General features: G+C 35.6%; 1 protein-coding gene across 3 annotated transcripts in view; it reads left to right on the top strand.

The window, feature by feature from the left end:
• FOXJ3 (forkhead box J3) overlaps positions 1 to 26,974 on the top strand; it is a 100,493-nt gene that overhangs the window by 21,108 nt on the left and 52,411 nt on the right. For all 3 annotated transcript variants that reach the window (XM_045859105.1, XM_045859103.1, XM_045859104.1), the window contains exons 3-4: positions 11,339 to 11,663; positions 17,785 to 17,859. In XM_045859105.1, the coding sequence (XP_045715061.1) occupies positions 11,339 to 11,663; positions 17,785 to 17,859 (400 nt within the window). The remainder of the gene's footprint in view (positions 1 to 11,338; positions 11,664 to 17,784; positions 17,860 to 26,974) is intronic.

Genomic DNA, 26,974 nt, shown 5'->3' with positions numbered 1-26,974 from the left:
TTCTACCAACAACTCTTTGAGGTTGGTACAATTATTATCCTCATTTCACAAAATAGGAAACTGAGGTAAAGTTAAGCAACTCAAGGACATGTAGCATATGGTGTATGGTCAAACCACTGAGCCACACCAGCCAGGACTATTTATTTATTTTTAGAGAGAGAGGAAGGGAGAGAAACATCATTGTGTTGCCTCTCATGTGCACCTCTCATGGGTACTTTGTCTTATTATTATTGCATTGTAAGAGATCTTCAGATATTTTTCCAGTTTTGATAATGTCCAACTTACCAATTTTTTCTTTCAGCATTTTTCTTTTTATCTCTTAGCTGACTAATCTTTATTAAACTGCAAATAGTTTTCCTTTTTTATTTTAAAAACAGCTTTATTGAGATATAAATGACATAGTACAGTTTGATAAGTTTGACACACATATATAAACCCATAAAATCTTTACCACAGCATATTTATCACTCCCAAAAGAATTCAATCTTTTTTGAGTGACTTCAAAGCCCTTATTTTTTCCATTACATTATACTATATTGGAAAAAGTTACCCTCAGTCTTCGAGATGACTTAGTATAACATTGTTCTTAAACTTTATGCTCTCTCAAAAACTATTTAGGACTCATGAGCTTTGGTTTATGTGAGTTATAGCTATCAAAATTTATTGCATTAGAAATTAAAGAAAAAATTAAAATGTTGATAACATGTTTCATGAAAAATAACTATTTCCCAAAAAAACCTTAGATTGGTATTTACATTTTTGCAAAATTTTAAAATATCTAGCTTAATAGAGACAGCTGGATTCTTAACTTCTGCATTCAATCTGTTGTAATATCACCCATTGCACAGCATCTGAAAAACTCCACTGTACACTTATGAGAGGATGAGAGTAAAAAAGGCAAATAACATCTTTTTAAAAATTTTTTTATTTATAAATGAGAGAGAGAGAAAGAACACATCGACTTATAGTTCCACTTATTTATGCATTCATTGGTTGTTTCTTGTATATGCCCTTACTGGAGATCAAACCCACAACCTTGGCATATGGGGATGATGCTCTAACCAACTGAGCTGCCTGGCCAGAGCTGGAGGCAGATAACATCTTACTATGAAAATTGTTTTGACCCTTCAGATCCCCTGAAAGTATCTCTGGATCATACTTTGAGGAGTGCTGAATCATAGACATCAACGTGTAGCAGCTTAAGCTGTTTCTTTAGCATTTTTTTGGTGCGTCATACTTAACACTAAAAGATAAGGTGGGATCACCTTCCACAATGTTAGTCCTTTATGAACACTGATGCCATACTACTGGCATAATGCTATGGATGCAGAATGTGTGGAGATAACACTGATGTATGGTATCCAGTAAATGTTGTGTGATGAGTTGGAGCTGTATGGTTTCAAACAGATCAGGATAAATAGTTTAAAGGGACAGAATGAACCAGTAGACACATGTTACTCAGATAACTTTTATTATTTTTATATATATATTTATATTTTAAATTAAGTATAGGAAGTATTAATAGCAGATTCTGTCTGGGTTTTTAAATAACAGCTGTGAATACAGCTTTGAGTGTTCCTGTGTCAAAGGGACTGGTGTTCATCAGTCTTTCCAACTACTCAGAAACAGATTTCAGTAGGTAGAGTGAGGTTTAAATGCAAAATGTAGTATTTATTTAATGATAGAACATAGTTTAGTGGTTAATGCCTCAAAATATTTATTTTTCCTCCCTTATCTATAGAGTAAAATATTTTTAAACTGAGAATCACACATATAGTATAAAGATATCTTTTGACCATATGACCTCTAAGTTTGTATCCTGAATGGAGTTCTAACTATGAGTATGGCTTATATGAAATTAGAGTACAGTTTTAGGAATCTAAGATTACATATTTGTGGAATATTTGGAGAGAATCTAGAGAATAGCAATAGATATATTACAATTCTCAAATGAAATCCAGTTGAAGAAATTCTGGACTTTAAACTGAGAGAAGAAAGAACCCCAGTGGTGTTATTACTGTAAAACATATGAAGCATCATTATGAAGAGAACTCTGACCAGTTCTCATTTTCTAGAATAGAATCGAAGGAAATTTTCTTCTCTATAGCAAGGAAGATAAAGATTAGCCTGTTGAAACTTTTGTTTCTTCTTTTAATTACAAATCATACAACAGATTTGAATGAGTTGTGAGCTTTTCTTCCCTTTGTTGGTCACCAAAATAAGTAATAACAGGAATTGAAAAAATGAGCTAATGAGGTTTTTTAAAATCTGATTTTATGATAAATAGCTCTGAAATCACAGTCATGTTTGCAAATGAAGTTGCTCACTAAATTCCCCCAATTTTTGTATAAAGCTGTATTGTGACTATTTTTGGAATTTTTGTGGTGTAAGAAAAGTGAAGGTTGAGTTTTGAAGAATGACCTGCTATTTATAGATTGGATTCCTTATTTTCAATTGTGATTTCTTTTCCACTTGTGTTTTCATTGCATTGATGATTTTTTAAGCTTGTCTTTTATAAAGGTCATTGCTCTTAGGAAGTTTAAAGGCTCAGTTAGTTATTCATATCTTAGTAGAAATTAGTTTGATGCTGTCTGCTTTCCTTCTGAATGGAGTAGAGATGAACTGCTTTGAAAAAGTGAGAGTTTTTACTGGAGAAGAGCAAGTAATTAATTTTAGAATTTATGACAGTAACATTGGGGGCCAATATTGGAATCTTAGGGTACTGTGAAGTAGGAGATCCAAGGACACAGGTAGTTAGAAGTATGCCAGATATACACTATCTTGAAATTTTGCCAGAAACAAGCTGTCATGCAGTAGGAAAAGGACAAAACTTATTTCTTTTCCTTTGTCTCTCTGCTACAAGATATGCAACTGGTGCTTTTTCCCTCTTAGTCTGTGGACTTAGAACTGCTTTATGTACAATAGAATGAATAAGTTTTTGTGGGCTGCTTCAGGAACCATAATCATGTGAACTTATTTCGTTGGGAGTATGTTCTCAATTCTCATATAATATGAAGACAAAATTTTAAAGATTTTATTTATTTATTTTTAGAGTAGGGGAAAGGAAGAAAAGAGAGAAACATCACTATGTGACTGCCTCTCATGCGCCCCCTACTGGGGACTTGACCTCCAACCCAGGCATATGCCCTGACTGGTAATCTAACTGGCAACCCTTTGGTTTGCAGGCCTGTGCTCAGCTCACTGAGCTACACCAGCCAGGGCTGAAGACAAAATTTTAAAACATAATCCTTTCTGGGTCACTTCTTTACAGTAAATAATGGAATGAGGAGCTCATTTCTGTTGAAGTTGCTACATTGTTATTGAGGGATTTAGGGTATGTTTATCAAAAACCATTGAGTAAGAGGTTTTAAAGGGGCAGCCATTTAAAACTTAGAAAATTCTAAAAAGTATGAATTTGATAATATTAATACCTAATATTTATTGAGTGCTTATTTACTATGTGTTAGAAACTATTCTTAGTGCTCTGTATGTATAAACTCATTTAATCATCACAATTGTTTTTTGAGGGTGGGTACTGTTTTAATCCTCATTTTGCAAATAAAGAAACTAAACCATAAAGAAGTTAATTTCCTTAAGGTCACAGAGCTAAAAGTAGAAGAGCCTGGATTTAAATCCAGACAGTCTTGCTTTGGAGCCTGTGTTCTTAATTACTAAATCATATCTTTCCAATGTAGGACACTCACTGTGTTATTTGTTGAAATTAAAAGGATATAAACTTTCATCTCGCTGGTATATGATAAGTAATTTTGAAAGAAGTAACACTAGCTACTTTTGCTTGGAACTAGCTTAAATTATTACTGTATTTATAAATTGAAAAAATTATATTGCATAGTTACAAAATGTAAAGTCAACCTGTAATAGATTATTTCATTTTTAGATTTCTGCCACTGTCTGCTCCTTTGGGTACCCAAATATCTACATGTACTGTTCTGGTATATAGAGCTCACTTGCCCTTTTCCTGAGGGAGGTAACCCAGAGTTTCACCTAGCTGAAAAACCAGGTTCTCTACAAGCTGTCATTAAGTCCTAGAGTGGCTTCTTGTTCAAAGACCTACAAACCAAGTCTTCATTTTACATATCTAATACATTCTGGAGAAAGAATAAGATAATAGCAATAAAAGCAGAAGACGGGATAATGGAAATCCCTCAGTAACTCACTAGTCCATATTGATTATAAAATCCTACTGGGTAGGAGAGGCAGAGACTCCCTGACGATGTAAAAAGTTCCTTGATTCTGCTCTTCAGTGGAGCCTCCATTATCACCTGTGCCTACTAAAAGATCTTAGTTTGTGCAGTATCCTCCATGGTCACATCTGAGGGGGGTATTGGTGAAAATGCCCTTTCTGGGAAATGCACAGCTTTGACAGCTCTGTTCTTATTGATGAGTTTGTTGGCGGGTATTATTTTGGAAACTCAAGAGGCTTTTGCAGTGTAGACTCTTTTCTGTCTCCCACCCCTCATATAGTTTATCTGTATAAAGTTAGTTTCTAGACTTTTTGCTGCTTTGAGCCAGAGGACCTACCCAGACGGAATGTGAAGACCCTGCCTTTTGTGCTCTGCCTACCCCAGGGATTTCTAATCTTGTTTGGTGCCCTTTCAGCAGTCTTATGAAACCTGTGGAACTTTCTCAGAATAATGCCTCAAAATTCATAAAACAAAATTTTTAGAATTACCAAGGAAACCAATTATATTGAAATATGATTAGCAGAATGTTAACTTTGTAGCAGAGAAATAGATATGCCTTTAAAATAGCACATTAAACAAAAACATCTGGGGCAAGCCTAATACATTCATAATTTTGAAGTAGTTGATGAGTTTAAATAAAAATTTGCGCCATGACATTTGCCACTTGATAGGAATATTTTTGTGATTTTTATTGATGGCAAATGCTACTGTTAATAATTTGGTGTCTATTAAAAGAAATGATAAATTTCAGTTAGAAGTTAATAGATATAAAGAATATATTTTTCCCATCTAAGTTCATTGACTTCTTTTAGCTCCTGAGAAAATGACGGTTCTGGTAAGGCCATTTCAAACAATAGTCTTGGCTGGAAAGACAGCCCCCCCCGGCATACTATTCTTTTGTGTGGCAAAGTACCAGTCTTCTCTACTGCTAAGTCTCCAGTTTTGCAGCTAGTACTCAGTTACTTCACTTTGCCACTTCAGAAGCAGTTGGTGTTTTTTTCAGCCATGCAAGGCTTTAAATTATAGGACTCAGCTTAAATTGTAGACCATAGTCAGGGAGTACCTCACTTGGCAAATCTGCATTTTCTCCATCTCTGCTTGCAGCTCTAATTGAAGTTTATTTCTCTCCTAGGACTTTAAGTGGCAAGAAGGAGCCAACACATGCCAACATTCTAAATTTTTCCTACATTTCTACCTTGCTGTAGTCTCAGTTGGCATATGGTTTGCTTGCCAACTTCTGTAGATAACAGTTTGACCAAATTCTTCATCACTGTTTAATAAGTGTCACAGCTTTCCAACCTGCAATATCAGAATTCTTAATGCTTGCCTCATTAACTCTTCTTTTAAGAGAGTATCTTATATTAGGTTCTATTACTTGTATCACCCCACTTCCATGTCCCAAATTTCATGTTTGTTAGGAGTTGCCTTCATCTACTGGTAGAGATTTATAGTAGATAAACACATAAAAAGTCTGGATGGTAGGCAGTTCAGGGCAAGGATTACAGCTTCATAATCGTTTCACAAAAAAATCAATGACCGAGATTCCTTCTGTTTCCATAGCTTCCATATCTTCACTGTGTGGCTTCTGTTCTCAAAGGTCACCTTATGATCCACGATGACTACGGAGCAACAACTGTTGTGTCCACATTCTAGAGAGCAGGAAGGGGGAAAGTTGCAATGCCATCCAGAATAAAATGGGGGTTGTATTTCTAAGGAAGAGGTAAAACAGATATTAGGCAATTAGTAGTCTCTGCCACAGACTTTGCTTCTGGTTGCGTTGAGTGCTGAGATGCTGTAATAAGTTATATTTATATAAAATATGTATATTAAAAATATGTATACATCCCCTGAGATGTGACCAGAATTGCTGCTGTGGTAATTATAAAGATTTCCTTCGAGTTTTCAGTTGCTCAATTTTTCACTTGCTGCCAAATGTTATGATGAAATGCCAAGTGCCTAGAATGGAGTAGGAGGATTCAGGAATATCTAGGTCAACAACATCATTATCCTCATTATTCTTACTTATGCCTTCTATTTTCCTTGATGTCTTCCTCTTAACAACATCTGGGGAGCTAATAATATTTCTACTCATTTCCCCACTTTTGAAAACTTTCTTAGTAGTAAGCTGTGGCTGCTCCTTGGGAGCCAGGGAAGTTGCAGAGGGAGGCCAAGCAATATGCTCAGGTAGCTAAAAGCATATTGGGGGTCATACCAGTGACAGTATTTCATACGTGGGATTAGAACTCCTCACCTCCCCCTGTGTCATGACTTAATGTTGAATTCTCGTATCTTGATGTTCTTTACCTTTTCATTTTATGCAGAAAGAAATTCCTCATGGAACTTGTTTAAAGAAATAGATATCATCAGAGATTGAAGAACTTATATAAGTTCTCCATGTTTGCTTTCTCCCACAAGTAATGTTATCTTTGCTTCCATCTTCCCATTTATCTCTTCTATTGAAGTAGGACTGTCTGTTCCTGTGTAGTGCCATTTGTCAGGCTGTGCCCTGAGTCATACTTTTTAATAATTCATATAAAGGATTTTGACCCTGTGATTATCCTTACTTCATGCTATTGAGTTCTCTTTTCTTTCACTTCTTCCCTTTAGCCTTTAAATGTGTATAGTCTCACTTCTTTGAGGAGGAGTACATTCACACATTCATTGGATAGTCACTATTTTAATCATTTAACCACCGTTTATTGACCCTTTACCTACTGTGTTACTAGGCATTGGGGAGACAAAAAAGTAAGAAAGTGTCTTCCAAGGATCTCATAGTCTCATGGGAGAAAGATAAAGATAATTTTAATTCTTTGTAAGTCTTGTGATAGAAGTATTTATATTCTTCTGTGGGAGCAGGATCTAGTTCAATAGGACATAGAGGATGGGAAGAGTAGATTGACCAGGTCTTCTGGAGGGGGAGATGTTTGGGCTGAATCTTGGGGGGAGGGGAATCCAGGTAGGCAGAGTAAGAAGAAAAAGGCGTTTCAGAATGGAAGATTCTTACTCATTATCTAAATATTTTTCAGATAATGTGTACCTGCCATGGTGTTAAGTAGCATCTGAAGTACGCTTACTGTCCTTAACGGGGAGGCTGCAGGAAGAGGGTGTGAGGGTAGAAAGCTTAGGCATATGATATAATTATACGCATAAAACATCATGGTAAATGCCAAACTGAGGCTATAATACTCTAGGAATTTAGATAAGGATTAATAAAAGATTAATAGAATCTAAGGTAGTTGAAAATGAGGAGCTTAAATTTAGTATAATAGGAGAAAGAACCATTGAAAGGGTTGGGGCATGATGATAGGAAAAACAATGCTCGCAGATTTCTCTTGTAGTGTGTGCATCTCTGGAGATGATGAGCAGGGAGGAGTGGGTGAGAATCAAGCGTCTGGGAGGCCAGCTAGGAAGCTTTTGGAATGAGGTGAGGTAATGAGGGCTTGACATTTCTTAACTAGATTTCCATAACCAGATTCCTCAGAGCCTCCCGTGCTCTTTTAAAATTTACTACCATCTGTTCTTTTATACAAGTGGACCTTTGTCATCCTCATTTCACTAAGAGGTTTCTTTCTAAAGTTACTGATCTGGCCAAATCTAGTGATCATTTTTTTGTGTTTTCGGTACTTAATGGAGAACCACTGCAGCGACTAGTCTAAGCACCAACAAGGGAGGCATTCTTTTACTGCCCTACCAAGAATATATAAAATTTAATAAATTTCAAACAAAGCCAAAACCCCACTATTTCATAGTTTAAATTTAAAAGAGATTTTATGTGTACTTCAAATCTGCTCTAGCAGAACTGATGAAAATAAGCACAGCAATGGAGTAATTCTCACTCATGATGTCTTTGATGACTAGGGACCATCTTCCCTGTCTCTTTTAGGACTTAACTTCAAGTTTTAGCTGAACTTCTTCCATCTGTATCTCTTAAGGCTTCAGTCCATGTTGTCTTCTCCCTTTTCTGAGCCATTGCAACACGAAGAACTCAGCCTTGTACTGTTTTTCAGCTTTTTCTTATGTTTGACCTACCTGTGGTTGGACTGTGGTTTCCTGGAGGACAGGAATTTATATCATACTTTGCGTGTGTATGTTTATGTATATAAAATCTTACTGTAGCTTAGCCCTATATGCGTGTAGTTATAAATTCTTGTTAAATACTGTAATGTATTAAGTACCTACCTACTGTATAGTTCATTATATTACTTAGAGTCATAAAGTCTCTTTTTAATTTTATTTTTTTAGATTTTATTTATTTTTAGAGAGAAGGGAAGGGGGGAGGAGAAAGTGAGGGAGCAAAGCATCGAAGTGCTAGAGATACACCGATTGGTTGACTCTCGCTCACACCCACCTGGGGACTTGGCCCACAACCCAGGTACATGCCCAGACTGGGAGTTGAACCTATGACCTTTTGGTTCACATGACATAAAGTCTCTTTTTAAAACATTGTTGAGAAAGAGTGAGACATGGATTTGTTGTTCCACTTGTTTATGTATTCATTGGTTGATTCTTAACGTGTGCCCTGACTGGAGATCTAACCTACAACCATGGCCTATCACAAAGTCAGTTAGTACTGATGGAAGGGAATAAGGTAAATAAAGAGGGTTCTCAGTAGGGGACATCTGCAATATCAATTATATTCCAATTTGGAATATACTTTTATATTAATTTTGCAAATATATGTGACTGGCTGCTTTGGGAATTTGAACAAAATAAAGCTACTCAGTGGAGGCTTAATTGAGACAAATAGAATGACAGCATGGTATAATAATAGCCAGTGTTTATAGAGTGAAATGTGAATAATAATAGCAGTAACTGCTATTATCACCAACACCATCAGTAGCTAACATTTATTGAATACTTACTATTTGCCTGTCACTGTTCTGAGTACTTTATATCAGGGAGGTTATTATTATGCTCATTTTACAAATGAAATATGCTAGAAAAACTGCTGGATTGGGTATCGGGCTGTGGGCCCTGGTTTTCGTTCTACTGTTAACTATCTTGTAAATTTGGGTAAGTCTTTTAAGTTCAGTAGACCTTAGTTTTTCATTTTTAAGTTGAAGGGATTGGTCTCTAATCTTGGGTACTTTGCACACTTTCTTGCTATTCTGTGAGCTCTAAGTTACCTTGTCTTGTCTTCCTGTTCCACAAGTTCCTTTAACTTATGTCATGCTGGGAGCATTTGTGGCTGAGATTATAGAGCAGATTGGTAAGGGTTTTTTTTTTTTTTTTTTGGTTTTGTTTTTTGTTTTAAAGATCTCTGAAGGTGCTGTATAGAGGAATTTAAAGTTCAGATTCTAGAGATATGCATATAATAGAAATGAAGACAGTTTGAGAAAATAAGAGTAGTAAAACTGGCTCTAAATGTCTGAAAAACAATATATAATAAGACTCCACTGGTAATGTAGATAGAATTCTCATGGTTGTCTCTTGATTTATAAGTGGTTTATTTTTTAGTGCCTTAGTACCCTCCCAAGGTACTTCTAGAGTAACTAATACTTACTGAAAGTTTCTTCTGTGCACATGTTATCACATTTAATTCTCAAACTAATATTTTAACTGCAGGTAGTATTGCTTCATTTTACAGATGAGAAAGCTGTAGAGTTTAGAGATACTAAACATTTTCATGGTCCCACAGCAAGTAGCTGGTAGGATCAGTACTTGAGCTCTCTGGTCTCTCGGACTCAAGAGCCTGTGTTCTTTATCAGTTCTACATGCCTCCCAGAAGTTCAGCTCCTAAGTACATACCCCAAGTTGCTTTTTATCTGCAGCCATTTGGGATGAAGGACCTATATGGGGTTTTCTTAGCCATATATTTTTTTCTTTTGAGGTACTTTAAGCTTCTTATTTTGTTTTCTTTTTCCTTTATTGTGGTGCCACTTAGAAGCCTTTCATTCTTCATTTAATTTTTTTTAAAAAGCTTTTTAAAAAATTTTTTTTTAGAGAGCTGGGAAGGAAGGGAGAAAGAGAGGGAGAGAAACACGGGTCAGTTGCCTCTTGCACATCCCCAACTGGGAACCTGGCCAGTAACCCAGGCTTATGCCCTGACTGGGAATTGAACTGGCGACCTTCTGGTTTACAGGCCAGCACTCAATTCACTGATCCACACCAGATAGGGTTCATTCTTCTTTATTGTCTAGTCAGTGTCACTATTCCCACTTCTTTGATCCAGGATAGAAAGGTTTGTACCTTCTGCTGAAAGTTAGCAATTCCATTGTGAAGTATATTGTTTCTGTACTTTTAATTTCTTAGAGGAGCTTCCTCCTTTCTACAGAATGTGTAAACCCAGCAGATCTTGTTTTTCTTTTTCTTTGGGTGGTAATGATCTGAATTTTTCATCATTGGAGCAAAATATATTCAGAACCCACATCCCTGGATGTTTGCATTAAGCCGGTACTCAAGCTCTTACTGCTTCTTTTCTTACCGTCCATTTCTGTGACATCATATTGTATATCTAATGCTTCCAGATCTTTAGTTAGTTTTCTTAACCTTGTTCCTTCACTTTTTTTTTTTTTAAGAAGAAATTGCCTGGTCCTGCCTGTCCTCTTTTTCTCTTGTTCATCAGTGTCCTTGTGTTTGCATCCTTCTTTCCTGTCAACTCCCCCAACTAGTTTGTCTCCCTGACATTCCTGTCTACCATTCTGTACTCTTCTTACCCTTTACCATCTCAGTTTTACCTTATTTCCTCCGTATAAATTCCTGTGCCTATTTCTCAGTTGCTTTTCTGACCTCTTGCCTCCATTTTACTTTTGGTCCTCTTTTTTTTTTTTTTATGACTTCTAAAATTTGTGTAAAAGAAATGGCAGATACACAGTCTTAAGTTTCCAAAGGGCTTTTGTTATCGGTGAGTAAAGATTGGCATCAGAATCACTTTGTGCGTATATATTGTTCTGTGTCTTAAACATTTTAAAACCAAATTTGTTGTGTTTTGGAGAGGATGGAAATAAGAAAAAAGATTGGAAATGTTGATCTCTTAAATATTTATTTTACTCATTAACATACTCAAATCTTTTTCCTCCAGATTTAACTCAGGCTTTCCCTCACTTTGGAACTCCTAGATTTGTGAATATTGGATATTTTGAGAAGGAGGGGTTCTTTCCTTGATACTGACTAAGGAGTCTATTTACCTTCAGGATGACATCTGAATTGGAGAGCAGCCTAACATCTATGGACTGGTTACCACAGCTCACCATGAGAGCAGCTATCCAAAAATCTGATGCTACACAAAATGCACATGGAACAGGGATTTCCAAGAAGAATGCACTCCTTGACCCGAATACAACCCTGGACCAGGAAGAAGTCCAACAGCACAAAGATGGGAAACCTCCATACAGTTATGCCAGCCTCATTACATTTGCAATTAATAGCTCACCCAAAAAGAAAATGACACTAAGTGAGATTTACCAGTGGATCTGTGATAACTTCCCATATTATAGAGAGGCTGGCAGTGGTTGGAAGGTAAGGATTTTATTTAAATTATTATTTTTATGCTGTAAGCAATAACAATATTGGCTTTTACTGAAGATGAAATTCCAATTAGAGCAGAGGTAATGTAGCATTCACTGGAAAATAATACAGTTCAGGTAAGTTTCTAGTGAGTCTAAGGTAAAAAAAAAACAATGTAGTATTGCAATTAGTACTGGCTTCATCAGCCAGCATTTTTCAGAAGCTTTTTTAAAAAAAGATTTTATTTATTTATTTTTAGAGAAAGGGGAATGGAAGGAGAAAGAGAAGAAGAGAAACATTGATGTATGTTTGTGAGTGGTTGCCTCTTGAACACCCCCAGCTGGGGACCTGGCCTGCAACCCAGACATATGCCGATTGGGAATCGAACCAGCAACTCCTTGGTTCATAGGCCAGCACTCAATCCACTGAGCCACACCAACCAGGGCATAGAAGCTTTTTGTTTTGAAAGAATTTTAGATGTATAGAAGAGTTATATAATTAGTATAAAGGGTTTCCTTATGTCCTTCATGTACTTATGTATCGACATCTTATATAACCATAGTACAATGATCAAAACTAAGAATTAATGTTGGTACAATACTTTTGACTGAAACAGTACTGTTAACTATTTAAGTGAATTATAGAGTTTATTCAGATTTCATTAGTTTTCCCAGTAATGTCCTTTTATGTTCTGGGATCCAATCCAGGACCCCACATTGCATTTAGTTGTTGTGTCTTCTTTGTCTCCTCTAATTGGTAACAGTTCCTCAGTCTTGTCTTTATGACTTTGACACTTTTGAAGAGTAATTATCATGTACTTTGGAGAATGATCCTAAGTTTGGAAATGTCTAATGTTTTCTTATGACTAGAGTGAGATAATGTGTTTTTGGGAATAATTATGCAGAGGTGGTATGCCCTTTTCTGTATATCATATTGGGGGGTACTTCGTGTCACTGTATCTTATTACTGGTAATGTTAACCTTGGTTCTTTGGTTAATGTGGTATATGCCAAGTTTCTCCACTATAAGATTACTATTTCTCACTTTGTATTATAAAATTTTTTTAAAGATTTTATTTATTTTTAGAGAGATGGGTAGAGAGGGAGAGAAACATCAATGTGTGAGAGATACATTGATTGGATGCCTCTCGCACGTCCCCAACCAGGGACCTGGCCTACAACACAGGCATGTGCCCTGACTGGGAATCAAACTGGAGACCTTTAAGTTCACAAGCCATCATTCAATCCACTGAGCTACACCAGCCAGGGCAAATCTTAAAATTTTTAGGGAGCTATTTTGAGGGCATTCAGGTACCCAATTTCTTCTTAAATTTTGCTCATTAATTTTACCATTTGTTGGTGAATCATAGCTGCTGCAGTCTTTATTGTTTTCTAGTGGTGATTTTCATTTTTTTCTTTATTCCTTTTACATTTATTAATTGAGATTTTTCTGTAAGAAAGACTTATACCTCTTCCCCTTTTGTTTATTTATTCAATCACTTATTTGTAATATTATATACTCATGGATATTTATTTTATTCTTTGTGCTCTTATTGTTTGTTGCTCAAATTGTTGCAGCCTTGGGCATTGGTAGATCTTACAGGTTGGCTCCTGTGCTGTTTTGACATGACTACATTTTTTGTTGGTTTAGCACTTTTTAACTTTTCTGGCATCACAGGATGTTCCAGGCTCATGTTACACCTTCCCTGCTGCAGCCCTAGAATTACCTATTTCTTTTTAAGAATCCCTATTTACTTATTTTTAGAGAGGGGAAGGGAGGGAGAAAGAGAGGGAGAGAAACATCAATGTGTGGTTGCCTCTCACATGCCCTCTATAGGGGACCTGGCCTGCAACCCAGGCATGTGCCCTAGACTGGGAATCAAACTGACAACCCTTTGGTTCATAGGCCAGCACTTAATCCACTGAGCCACACCAGCCAGGGCAGAATCCCTAATTCCTTATCTAGGCTTTTTGATGTTCCATCAAGTTAGTTACCTACCTAATTGATATAATACAACAAATAATTAAACTTTTTTTTGTATCTGCACACGTTATATTCATACTCTCATATTGGAATTACCCGGTTATGTGCTGTGTTGGGCACATGTGTGTGTGCATTTGGAAGACGGGGTTTATGGAGCTTTAGGTATGCCATCAGGTGGTAGTTTTGTTTCTCTTAAGCCTCCCTTATATTTATTAAAGACATTTACTGATGTATTGTGACCAGTGATGTACTGTGCTGTTGCAAATGGTAAGATTCCATTTTTTATGGCCAGGTAATATTCCGTGGTGTGTGTGTGTATGTGTGTATATATATAATATCTACAGCTTTTTTGTCCACTTGTTGATTGATGAGCACTTGGGTTGCCTCCATATCTTGTCTATTGTAAATGATGCTGCATTGAACTTAGGGGTACATATATTTTTTGAATTTTTGTTTTGGGTTTGTTTGGACATATAGCCAAAAGTGGAATTGCTGATCATAAGGTAGTTGTATTTTTAATTTTTTGAAGAGTCTCCATACTATTTTCCGTAGTGGTTACACAAATCTGTATTCCTATCAGTGTTGCACGAAGGTTTCCTTTCCTTCACATCCTTGCCAACTCTTGTTTGTTGAGGAAGCTTGTAATTTTTATTGGATGAGGGCGATACATATAAACAAGCAATTATGATGCTATGTAAAAAGCTCTAATAGAAAAGTATAGAATGCTATACTATGAAGAGTTGAATAATTGGGCACACCTACTGTGTGTAAGCCATAAAAATATTCATTATATGTGTGACCTAGTAAAAAGTATTAAATGAAGGGTGTAGTTAGCAATTGCTGTGAGAGTTTAGAAGAGCTTATGGGAAGTGTGATGAGGTTATAAAGTGGGTGTCATAAAAACTAAGTGTTATGAGAGTGCAGGAAGGGAAGAGACATTAGAAAACTATTGAGGAAGTGGAATTTAGCTGTACTTTGAAGAAGAGTAGGGTTTAGGGAGATCTTTGTAATAGCTTCTAGGAACTGGTTGTAAGGGTTCTTAGTAGCAAGCAGAAGAGTTGGGATGGAGCCAGAGTGCAGAGATCCCATGAGTATGTGAATGCCAAGCTGAGAGCTTGGTCCAAATTTGGTAGGGAATAGCACTTAAAGTTTGATTATGTAACTCATTTACCTGTGTAACCTCAGCTTCTGCTGAAGTGTAAGTGAACCTGAAAGTGCCAAATCCAGACTGCTTAATTTTTTGCTGCTCACCAGCCGAGGTCATGGTCTGTAACTGGGCTAGAAGTAGTGATAGTTTCAACTGGAAGATGTGTGATTAAGATACAGTGAAGAAAGGGGTAAAAGAGAAGAAATGGGAGGAGGTAGAGAAGGATGCTGCTGCTTTTCTAACTAAAAGATACACCAGAGAGCTTATCTGACCTGTTTTGTTGCTTTAGGCAGACTTTTAATATTTCCAGAAATAGCTGCTTCATAATTACTCATTTTAAAACATTTCTTCAACCCAAGTTTAGGTGCCTAGAACTTGCCATGATCACTTTTAATTTTATTTTTGTGAACATAGAAATATTTTGAGAATTTCAAATGTGGACAAATGAAAACTGTTTTTTCTCCTAAAAAAGGAGAAAAGGTTCCTGTTCAGGTCCTATCTCTCTTTTTGGGTTTTACTTTCTGTTCCCTGTCCTTAGATTTGTTTAGCACACTCCTGCAATCTGCTGCTCACTGTATTTTCTTTAGGCGTGGAGGAGATGGGTTAGGGGGACATCAGAGAAAATCGGAGGTCAGTTAGAACTTGTGAAGTTAGTTTATATTGGCCAAAGTAGGGTGGGAGAAGGATCCTAAAGCAGTTGTCAAATACCTTTCCCGAAATGTAGAGCCAACTAATGTCACCCAGAGGAGGAAATGTTGCCATGGTCACTCAAGAGCATTCAAATATAATTTTAATATTTAGGTAAAACTCTCTTTCATTTTGTGCCAGGGCATTAAAGGGAGATTACATATTAAAAATAACTTTTTTGAATATTCTATAAGAGTTTAAAAAATACTCTGTGGCCCTGACCGGTATGGTTCAGTGGATTGGGCATAGTACTGCAAACTGACAGTTTGCTGGTTTGATTCCAGGTCAGGGCATGTGTCTGGGTTGTGGGCAAGGTCCCCCCGGTTGTGGGTATGCAAGAGGCAGCTAATCAATGTTTCTGTTGTACATTGATGTTTCTCTTGCTGTCTTTCTCCCTCCCTCTCCCTCTTTAAATAAATGAACAAAAATAAATAAATAAATAAAATCTTTAAAAAAAACCCACTCTCTGAATTTGCCATAACTGAATGATTTTGTAACCTGAACTATATGAAAAAGAATTTAAATTTTTGCATTATTCACCTTACAAAAAGAAAATTAACCTATTATGTTACTGGATTATAGGGTACTAAAAAAATACAGAAGAGTGTTACGTGTATGTGAGGGTGTATTATGCTACTTTTTATGTGGTGGGGAAGAAAATAAAAATAATGTATTTGCTTATTGTTGTAAAAAGAAACTTAGAAATAATAAACTAGAAACACAATAAACAGTTACCTTCGGATGGATGGAACTGAGATAGCAGAGTTATAAAAGGGAATACGATTTCAGGTATACATTTTTGTATAGTTTTGAATCGTGTGTTTTACACATTAAAAATAACCCCCAAATATATAGAAAACAAAAAGGATGAGGAAAGGAAACCTTAAAACTGAATACAAGCAAAAAACAAGCCTTACATCATATCAAATGGGTAATGTAATAACAGAAAACACTTTTTTTGTGACACTTCTGAAAAGAGCTTCCTGATTATATACCTTCATAGCATACATACTACGGTTGAAAAGAATTGCAAAGAAATCATGAACTTTACTTAGTAGATTTGTCTTTAGTAGTGGTATTTTGGTGGTGTGAGTCTTTGCTTCTAATAACTCCAAGCAAAGAATTTGGGAAGTTGGGAGAAGTGCTTTTGAAACGGCTTTATGTGCTTGGTAGTGTAGAGCAGATGGGCACATGTTTGATGCTTTGGGGAACCAGGACTCGCATGGTACAAGAAGAGAAACACAGGTAAGAATGTGGTTGTTGATTTGAATTGGAGGTGTCATTTTACACTCAAGTTTAAAATAAAAATCAGTTAAGAGTGCTTTTAAAATTTAGGTTTTTGAGTGATAACTCCAGTTTTAATTAGTTATCTTGGATGGAGTCTAGGATTCTGCATTAAAACTTATCTCAAGTGATTCTAGTGCAAGTAGCCTGTGTGCAAGTGAACTGTACTTTTAAGAAATCACTTTTGGGGCTGGCATTTTCAAGGACAAGCAATATGCCTTCATTAGTTATTTAACCTGGGCTATTTTTCTCCCAGTTAACCTGGATCATCCTAAATATTTTTACTCTTTACCCTTCCAACTTCTTTTCTCATGGTTGTTAGAGGTAAGGTCTGCCCAAGTTGTGATTTGAAGTAATCTCTTTTTGTCATTGTGTGTATGTGTATACATGTCTTGACTCTCATATTTCTCTAGGTGTTTTTACTTTCTAAATATGCTTTTGGTATTTTTGCAAACAGATTTTTTCCCCGGATCTTGGGTATTGTAAATAATACTGCTATGAACATAGGAGACAATACTGTATTAAAGAAATTTTTAAAAGATTAATGTAAATTGAAGCCTATCTTACTACCAAAACATCAATTTAAAACTTATGAATGGGAGTTCCATTTCTGCTTGGAATGTAAACAGCTACAAAGAATGATGATCCCTTCTAAACAATGAGAAAACAATGGGTTAGCCAGTCAGAGAAGGACAAGCATTGTATGATCTCATTTATATGTGGACTGTACTGACCAAAATAATTAATCATAGACATCTTCCTGCATCATTAAAAGGTCTTAATAAGCATTTAAAATGGGACATATATTCCATTATTTGGAATTTTGTAACATTCACCAGAAACTTTTTCAATAACCACTCCCTTTGTAATATTCATAATTTGAAAATCAAAAAGATTCAAATTTGAAGTTCAATTAAAATACAATTTGTAGTCGTATTCAAGTACATAGAGTTATTTAGATTTTTGATTCTGTTTTTAAAGGTGGATTTTGTTTTTTGGATTTTAATGACCATATGGCTTTTCTTAATTTCAGAATTCCATACGACATAATCTGTCGCTGAACAAGTGTTTCCTTAAAGTGCCTCGATCCAAGGATGACCCCGGAAAGGTAGGATTTATTATCTTAAAATAGTTGGATTCTTTATTATATATCTGTTGTCATGTTTGTACTGTATCTGAGCTATATGTTTGTATTTAAGCTGTTATCTGTTGTACAAAGAAAAAGAATTGGAATGAGAGCATTCAAGTTCATTGGTCAGGGGTATTTGTGAAAATAGCAAGTCCTTCTTCAGCCCACCCTGCCTTTCCCATCTTCACTTCACCCCTGTTTTAATACACATGTTTCAAGGACCAGCCAGGCAGGGAGAGCTTTCTTTTTAAGCAGTGGGAAGCTAGCTAGTGTAGAGCTGGTCCTGGTACAGTGTGCTGTTTCTAATCTAGTTTTTGTTTTATTATTTTCTAAACTGTGTGTATTAAATTTGGTTTTTGAACTGCTTGTTAGGAACCACACTTTATTCTTACACAGAAGAGGTAGATTTGTGCATAATTGACAAATGGAAGTAGTTGTTACCCTGAAAAAAAATGTTTTTCTGTTATTTCCTCTGGTTCTTAGTTGCTGTTTTTTCTTCTTTGTTCCTTTTACTCCTGCCACCATTACATTTTTAGTATTTTATCTACAGAGACTTTTTGTTTGTGTCAATAGTCATGCCAACTGCAGTTCGGCCTGAACTTGGTACTAGTTGCTTGGTTTCTAAGCTCAGAGTATTTGCTTGGACCATGTTTGATTATCATGATAAGTTACTAGATTAGGATTTTGAGACAGCCTATCTGTTGGCAGGCATGCATTCTTGTTTGGATGTTTAGACTTCTTGTTGTCTTTAGGCTAAGTGTCTCTGGAAAATTTTTTCTAAAAATGTAAGCCTGATCATGTTAACATCTTGCTTAAAATAAGTATTCCTCAGTGTTCTGGAGATGTTTCTTTTATAAAATATCCTTTACTGTGTTTTTCTTGATTTGCCTTTCTAGCTATGTTTCACTCCATTCAAGATCCACTGTGAGGAACTAACTACTTCAAGTTTCCCAAACGTACTTTTCATACAGTTTTCTCTTTAAGCACAAACACCCTTTCTTGACTTGTCTGGCTTATTCTGGAGTCTTTTAAGATCGAGCTGCAACAATATGTCTCTCAAGCTCTCCCCTTCCCCCACCAGTCAAATGAGTTTGTTCCCTCTTTTGAGTTCCCATTACTTTGTCATCAGCATCATAGTAGTTCGTAACTGTCCTCTCTATCCATGGACTTATATCTCCAATTTATAGTAACTTTCACATGGTAGCCAGGGATCTTTCAAAATGTTAACCTAATCATTTGAACTGTTTGTTTAAAATCTTGATTAGTTATATACAGTCCTTACGTTAAAATCTAAATTATGAGGGTAGTAGGATCACGTGTATTTTGTTTACTCGTCAGGCCCATTGTTTGCCCAGTGGCTGAGGGTACACTTTTGTTGAATAAATGAATACGCCGTGCCCTGGCTGGCGTAGCTCAGTGGATTGGGTGCGGGCTGTGAACCAAAGTGTCGCAGGTTCGATTCCCAGTCAAGGCATATGCCTGGGTTGCAGGCCATGACCCCCAGCAACCGCACATTGATGTTTCTTTCTCTCTCTCTCTCTCTCTCTCTCTCTCTCTCTCTCTCTCTCTCTCTCTCTCTCTCTCCCTTCCCTCTCTAAAAATAAATAAATAAAATCTTAAAAAAATACACCATATCCTCTGCTAGATGGTTAACTTCTTAAGGTTAGAGATAGAGAGATATTCGTTTCTATCATAAAGCAGGCACTCTTTAAATAATGAATGTTTTGTAGCACCTACTGTGAGCTCCCCCTTCAAGTTGATTCTTAATAAGATTGAATAGAGTATTATAATAGTTTTCATATTTGACCCAAGTTATTATTTTCCTATGTTCATAACTCTCCAAGGTGGTAACTAGGAATTGGTGAAATTTTTCTTTCCTTTAAAGCAGGCTTATTATTAAAAAAGGATGATAACTTTTTATATTTGCTTCATTGCAATTTACTATGAGCAGTGAGTATACATGAATCTGACTGAAAAGGTTCTTAAGAGTTTAGCAATTACCTGTTTTATTAAGAGTTTTATGAAGGCATTAATTGGATTCTGTAAACATGTGGTTCAGATTTAATTTTTAAATGAAGTTTAAATTATTAAACAAACCCCCCCCCACATGAATGTTTAACTGTATTATGAACTAAATTTTAACCAGTTGGAGACCTATTTAAAAAAATTGTACTGTCAGTTTTTCTTTTGTGCAAAACTTGAAGCTTTTCCTCCACCTTAGTTAAATAGTACATGGGGTAAGGGAGATGTAGAAAACATGTTACTCTTTACAACTATTTTATTTTTTTGAATCAGGATTTTCTTACTAATGTGCAGCCAGAACAAAATACAGAAATAAATAGAATCCTGAGAGGTAAATAAAAGCTTTCAATTTTTACTGTTTGTCTCCAATTTTAAACTTATTTTTTATCAAAACACATCATTGTTCTAGTTGATTTTGGTCATAATAGTAAATATTGTATATTTAATCTTATAAAGTACATTTATACTAATAAGAGGGGTTTTTCCAGTCTCAAGGTGAGATTTAAATATCCATTGTCCTTACTGATTTTGTTCAGAAGTAAATGTTGTAAATCTGATGTTATAAAATACATTTATATGAAGTCATTTTAATATTTTTACAAGATTTTATTTAATTTTAGAGAGAGGGGAAGGGAGGGAGAAAGAGAGGGAGAGATACATTGATATATGAGAGATACACATGAGCTGCCTCTTGCAGGCCCACAGCTCACCCACAACTGGGGACCTGCCCTGCAGTCCAGGCATGTGCCCTGAGCAGGAGTTGAACCTGTGACCTTTCGCTTCACAGGCACTCAGTCACTGATCCACACAGCCAAGACAGGTCATTTTAATTTTTAATACCAAAATAAATTTTTGTTTAAAAAAGTGCCACTGCTTAAAGTCTTGAAAACCTCAGATATAGCCCATTTTATAGAAGAGGAAACTAAGGCCAATGGATATGGCTTGCCCATGTTCATCGTAGAGCTAGAACCCAAGTATATTGGCCAGACTTACTTGCAAGTCATAGAAGTCCATTGTAGATCAACTTAAGGGAGAAAATATCTATAGTAAGAACCAGAGCCTGGTTCTTAAGTTTTCTTGTCAGGAGTTTCTCTTTACATCCCTTAGTTTTCTGTTGGCTACATTTTCAGCCCATTTAGTGTCAGAGATAGCCATCAGCAGCTTTTGGTTCATATTCTGCTGGTTTAGTAATAACCCTTAGCTGAAAGAGACTGTCCTCCCCCCAAGTCGCCTGGAGCATAGCAAATGCCTTTGAATGCTGAATGAACACAATACACTTGGTTTCTTGGTTCCTAGACTAGTGCTTTTTTCCGCTATACCAATCTTCCTTGAGAGGGAGGCCAAAATGTTAGTTAAGTTTTGTTACTTATGAATTGTTTTTTCTTTTTGTATTACAGTGTTTCCTGGCATTTGAGGAGCTTTTCCAAAACCACCCTCACCACAGTGGGAGAAAACCATTGAGCCAAGGTGGGGTGGGAGTAGTTTTGGTTGTTGGGTATGGGGTGGACTTTTACCCCTTAGGATTTGGCTAACTACTGCCATGGTGCAGATGGGTCCAAGAGGTAGAGGTAGAAGTAGCTTGTGTAGCGTCGTCTTTGCTGTTTTTTTTGTGGTATAGCTTCCCCTTCACTGTATTACCAGAGTGGTATGAAGGCCAGCCTAAGCTTCAAGAGTATTGTTGAATTACAGATATTTTTATATGACTGTTTATTTCTGACTCAATCCTTCATTTGCTAGAAGTCATTGTCATAAAAGCCCTTAATATTTGATACCCTCTCATGTATGTTGATGGTGTGAAATCCATTTTCCTCTGTTTCTTGAAACTAATTTCAAACAGCCATATTATTATTATTTTTTTAAAGAAACACAAAATGAAATTATATCTTGCATCTATAACTGCTGCTTTTGGGGGGACAGATTTCTATTTCTTCTTTCTTTGATTTCAACCCTGTATCTTCATAGTGTGGTCTATCTCCATTTTTTTTATTCCTGCCTTTTGTCTCCTCTTTTCTCATTAGCTTTACTTTCTGTATTTTTGTCTGTATTTTTAATCTAATTTGTTTTTTTTTTTTAAGTCTTCTGCAATTCACACATGTCTGTTACTTATTTAAAGGAAGGTAAGTGTTTTGCTCACGTTACGGAAAAACAAATCTTACCAGCTAAATTTAGTTTAAAAATACAGAGTTCTCTTTCTTTGCTTTCCACTTAATCTTTTCTCATCCTTGTTTCCTCTTCCCCAGCTCAGAAAAGCGATATTTTGACTTTAAAGGAAATAAAAGATTTTAGGAAATATGGTTAACAATTAACTAGCAGCAATGGACTCTAATAAGACTGATAGTTAGGAAGTTTAAGACACTATCAAGGCTTCCTGCCTGTCCTGGGAAGGACAACTACAGTGAGTTCATAATAGAAGGAGGTTTTTTTGGGGGGTGTGTGTGTGTGTGTGTAAGTTTTTCTTGTCTGAGGATGGGACAGTTGGTTGTAAAGGCTCAGTGGCTGTGAATATTGGCTCTCCTGGTTTGTGAGGAAACAGCAAAGTCACTGCTAGAGAATTAACTTTTGGAAGTTCTGAGACTGTGATTTTTTTCTATTCTTGCCCTCTCACAGTATAAGGGACCATAACATAGTTGACTAATTTCTTTTTTTCAAGGTTATATTTTGGGGGTGACGATAGTATTGTGTTGTATTTATTTGTAAATGATCTATTATTTGTTGATACCCTGTTTTGGTCACTGTATTTATAAAAAGATGTCGAAAAACTGGAGAGGTTTGAGAGAACATAAGATGTAACATTAAATGATAAACAATATTGAGTGAATCATAGGTATGTACCCTGAAGAAGGAAGATAAGAGTGCAATTTTAATACTAGTCTAATTTAAGATGCATGATTTTTGTGAGGAGGTAGTTTGCCTCGTATCTGTGTCTTTGTATAAAACCAAACATGAAGTGGAATTTAAAGATAAGCAAGGGTTTGGTTGGACAGAAGTAAGGACACCATATTTATTAGAGTGAAGAAAACACTAGTAGGGTCCCTAAGGGAGGCTTTAGAGTTTGCCTCTTCTAAAACACTTCAAAGATGATTGAAATTACTAACGTTTGTGTTTCAAACTTATGGTAGGTAAGACCCATTTGAAGGTTGAGGAGAGGACATGATTAAGTTTAGCTGAGGGACCGGTGAGAGCAAAGTTGAGATCAAAGCAGGAATTAAGGGAATTAATGTAAGTATTAACATGAGGCCCAAGAGTGAATTAAGGATTGATGCCAGTGAGTACATGTTAAGGCATAGGTGGATTATGAATGTGAGATAGTCTATTAGTCTATTAGATAGACACACCGAGCTTAGGAAGCTCAGAGTTAGCAGAAGCATGCGGAGAGGGTTTGGAAGATTGAAGTATGTAGAGATGAGGGTCTGATTGAGAGAGAACACTGCAGAAATGAAGAAATGCCAGCCTAGAGTCCTGATAGCAGTTTAGAGCTGCCTTTTATTCGAACATGCAGTGTTCTCTGTTCCCTTCTTAAGTAAGAATGGGAGATAACAGTTTGTGATTGGCCACTTTTTTGTTTCAGATCTAAACCACTTTTAAAAAATAATATTTCTCCCTAAAATTTAATTTAAAAAATTATACAGCAAATATTCACTCTCTGCTGTATAATTCTAGTGGTTTTGACAAATCCGTACAATGTTACCATCACCACGATCGGGATGTAGGACAGTATTGTCCCTTGGCAGTCAGCACCTTGCTCAAACTCCCAGGCCCTGTCAGTGAGCACCAATCTGTTTTTTTGTCCCTATAATTTTGCTTTTCCCAAAATTTATATAAATGGGACTCATACAGTAGGTGGCCTTTTGAGTCTGGCTTTTACTTAGCATAATGCATTTGAGATCCATCCATGGCTACATCCATCCATGTTGTTGTATAAGCAGTTCCATTTTATTTCATATATCCCATCGTATGGATTTACTGCAGTGATCACCTTTTGAAGAATGTGTGGGTTGTTGCCAGTCATAAGTTCACTTGGCCATCAAGTTCTTTTCTTTTAATCTTAGACTCAATAATTAATTTGACATATACTGAGAGACAAGAGAATGTTGAATTACCTTAAACTATTAACATAATGGTCATACTGAACTGCTTTGTGAATTATATTAAATGTAGATGAGTTGTTGGAAGTCATTTGTGATATAGTCAAATGTCTATTTCTATTTAAAAAGAAATTCTGAAAAGGATTCTGTTAAGGCACTAAAGATTTAAAAACAAGATATGGACAACTGTTAATTATTTATTAGAACATACTACTTTTAACATTTAGAGGAACCATTTAATATACTATAATCAACACTCTAATTACATATTTTTAATCCATTGATTAAGAGTAAATTCCTTAATGATCTCTCCTGGACAATAGTTAGCTTAAGCTATTTGATAATATATTTAAAAGTAATAAAAACCAAGAATGTTCCATAGACCTGAGCTGGCATTGGAATAGTTTTTTTTTTTTTTCATACATTCAGCCAGCTAGCCAGCCAAGCTTGCCCGCCTTTGAGTACCTCCTATGTATTTGACTGGTTCATAGCCTATTTTTGTAGTCTGAGTGACTACTTAACCTTCTGTTTGAACTAGAAACTTCTGGGAATAAAGAGGAGTGCTATTTATTTTTAATTATGCTTAGGCAACAGGTATAAACCAAGACCGAAACTGGGACGTACACTCTATCTATGGTGCATGCAAATGCCATGCCTTAGAGCTATGGGCATTTACTAGGAGCGGCATCCTAAGATGTTGGAGGGTAAAAATTAAAATAAAAAAAAAATCTTTTAAACTTGATTGCCAGATCTAAACTGGGAGAGTAAAAACACATTTGAGACATGGTATGAAACTAAAGAAACCAGGGACAAAAGGGATCCAACATTATTGCGACTTCTGACATGGTATGCATTAAAACCTAAGAAGAGCAGAGAATAGTCTATGATGACTCACTTTACCAGTGTGCATACATATTTGGCAGTAGGGTTGGTTAAAACATAAAATTTTTGGATTTAGCTATTTGGAATGTTAGGTTGTTTATGTTAGGGACTGCTTTCCCTAGGAATATGAAATTAACTTTAGCTTCTTGGGTTTACTTATATTTCATCAAATAATGGCATTTTCACTAGGCTATTTTTAATCTGAGGACTGTTAAAAGTCACAGTGATAGAGCAGAGTATTTTGTGTTGATACAAAGTTTCTATCAGAAGTAAATTATTAGAATAATTAAAATGTACTTTATTTGAAGTGATATTTTGTAATGATGAAAACAGAGGCATTTAAGGCTATTGCTGACTGTCAACACATCTTTAATTCTGATGCATTTTCTATATTTTGATTACCATGATTTTCCTGAAGTTTTTGAATTATATGTATTATTTGTTTAGTCACTTCTATTTAAGAATGCTGCCTAGTTTTCAATTTGGTGCCACTTTTTTTCCCCTCTAATTAATCTTTGTTTTAGGATATCTTGAAGTTGGCAGCTGATTTGTTTTTAGAATATGTATTCAAAGCTGTACATTTCTAGTTATGATTTTTTGGGGGCAATTTTACAGGCTAAGACATTGTAGTCTTTTTCCTTAGGAGGACATTAACTTCCTGTACCAAAATTGTTGATATGAATTAATAATGTTGACATTTGTATATTGCTTTACAGATTAGGTAGTTACTTTACATGCATTATCTCCATCCTTCAAACAGTTATATAGCCAGGTTCTTATTTTAGACAGTGATCTTAAAGTCCATAGTAGGTTTTTCCATAGTAGATTAGTTCACATAAACATCACATAATCGAACTCTTCACCTAAGTGGTAGTCATTCCTTATGTACTCTATTTAATGTCTGGCTTGTTTCACTTAGTGTAATGTCTGTGATACTATTACATATCTCATTTGTTTGTTTTTTAATATTGCTAAGTAGTATTCCATTGTACAAATATACCACAATCTTTTTTATCCATTTATCTGTTGGTGGATAGGTGGATTATTTTTAGTTTTGGGCTGTTATGAACAAGTTGCTAAGAAATTCTTGTGTAAGTTTTCTATGGACATATCCTTTCACTTCTCTTGAATAATAGAACGATTGCTTTGTCAAGGGTCGATGAAAGATATAAGAAACTGCCAAGACTTTTTTGCAGTGTGGTTGTATATTTTACATTCTCAATAGCAATGCATGAGAGTTTTAGTTGTTCCACATCCTGGTCAAAAGGTGCTGTTACCTGTCTTTTTAGTGGGTATGAAGTGGTATTTTGTTATAGTTTTATTTTTAATTTTCTGATGACCTTTGATGTTGAGCATTTTTTATGTGCTTGCTGGTCATTCATTTATCTTTTCTTCTGAGGCTTCTTTTAAAGTCTTTGCTTTTCTTTTTCCTTTTAAAATTTGGTTGCCATTATTACTGAGTTGTAAGAATTTTGTTTCTGTGTTTTGTACATATCTGGGTATGTCTTTTCTTGTATTTATAATGTGTAAATATTTTTTCGGATTTTTTTGTTTTTGTAATGGTGTCTGAAAAAGAGTAGGTATTTTGTATTTTGAAGTCTAATACCAATTTTTAATTAGTGATTAGTGACTTTTGTGTTTTATCTGGGAAATCAATCAAAGTCAAATATTTTCTCTTCTGTTCTCCTTTATAGGTTTTTAAGTTTTATTTTATTGGACATTTAGGTCTGTGATTCATTTCAAATTAATATTAATGGTAGTGTATTTATTTTTCCTGTTGAATTATTCTTCATCTTTATAAAATGTTACTGACTTCTTAAAATACTGTCTTGAAGCTTACTTTGTCTGATACTAATATAGCCACCACAGCTTTCCTATGCAATTTCATGATATGTGTTTTCCTAGTTTTTTTACTTTTAGTCTGTAAATGTCTTTGTATTTAAAGTGTGTCTCTTATAAACATCATGTAGTCATTGGCTCTTGCTTTTTAAATTCAGTCTAACAGTGTTTGCAATCTAATTGGAGTTCTTAGTCTGTATTTAATATGATTATTGGTATGATTGCTCTTTTTCTTTTGTTCCTGTGTTGCTTCATTTCTGCAACCT

The sequence above is a fragment of the Phyllostomus hastatus genome, unplaced genomic scaffold (assembly GCF_019186645.2).
Source record: "Phyllostomus hastatus isolate PE091 unplaced genomic scaffold, TTU_PhHast_1.1 phas_scaffold_182, whole genome shotgun sequence".
Classification (NCBI taxonomy): Eukaryota; Metazoa; Chordata; class Mammalia; order Chiroptera; family Phyllostomidae; genus Phyllostomus; species Phyllostomus hastatus.
Note: the sequence above shows the minus strand (reverse complement) of the source record. Positions and strands in the feature narration are given on the sequence as shown.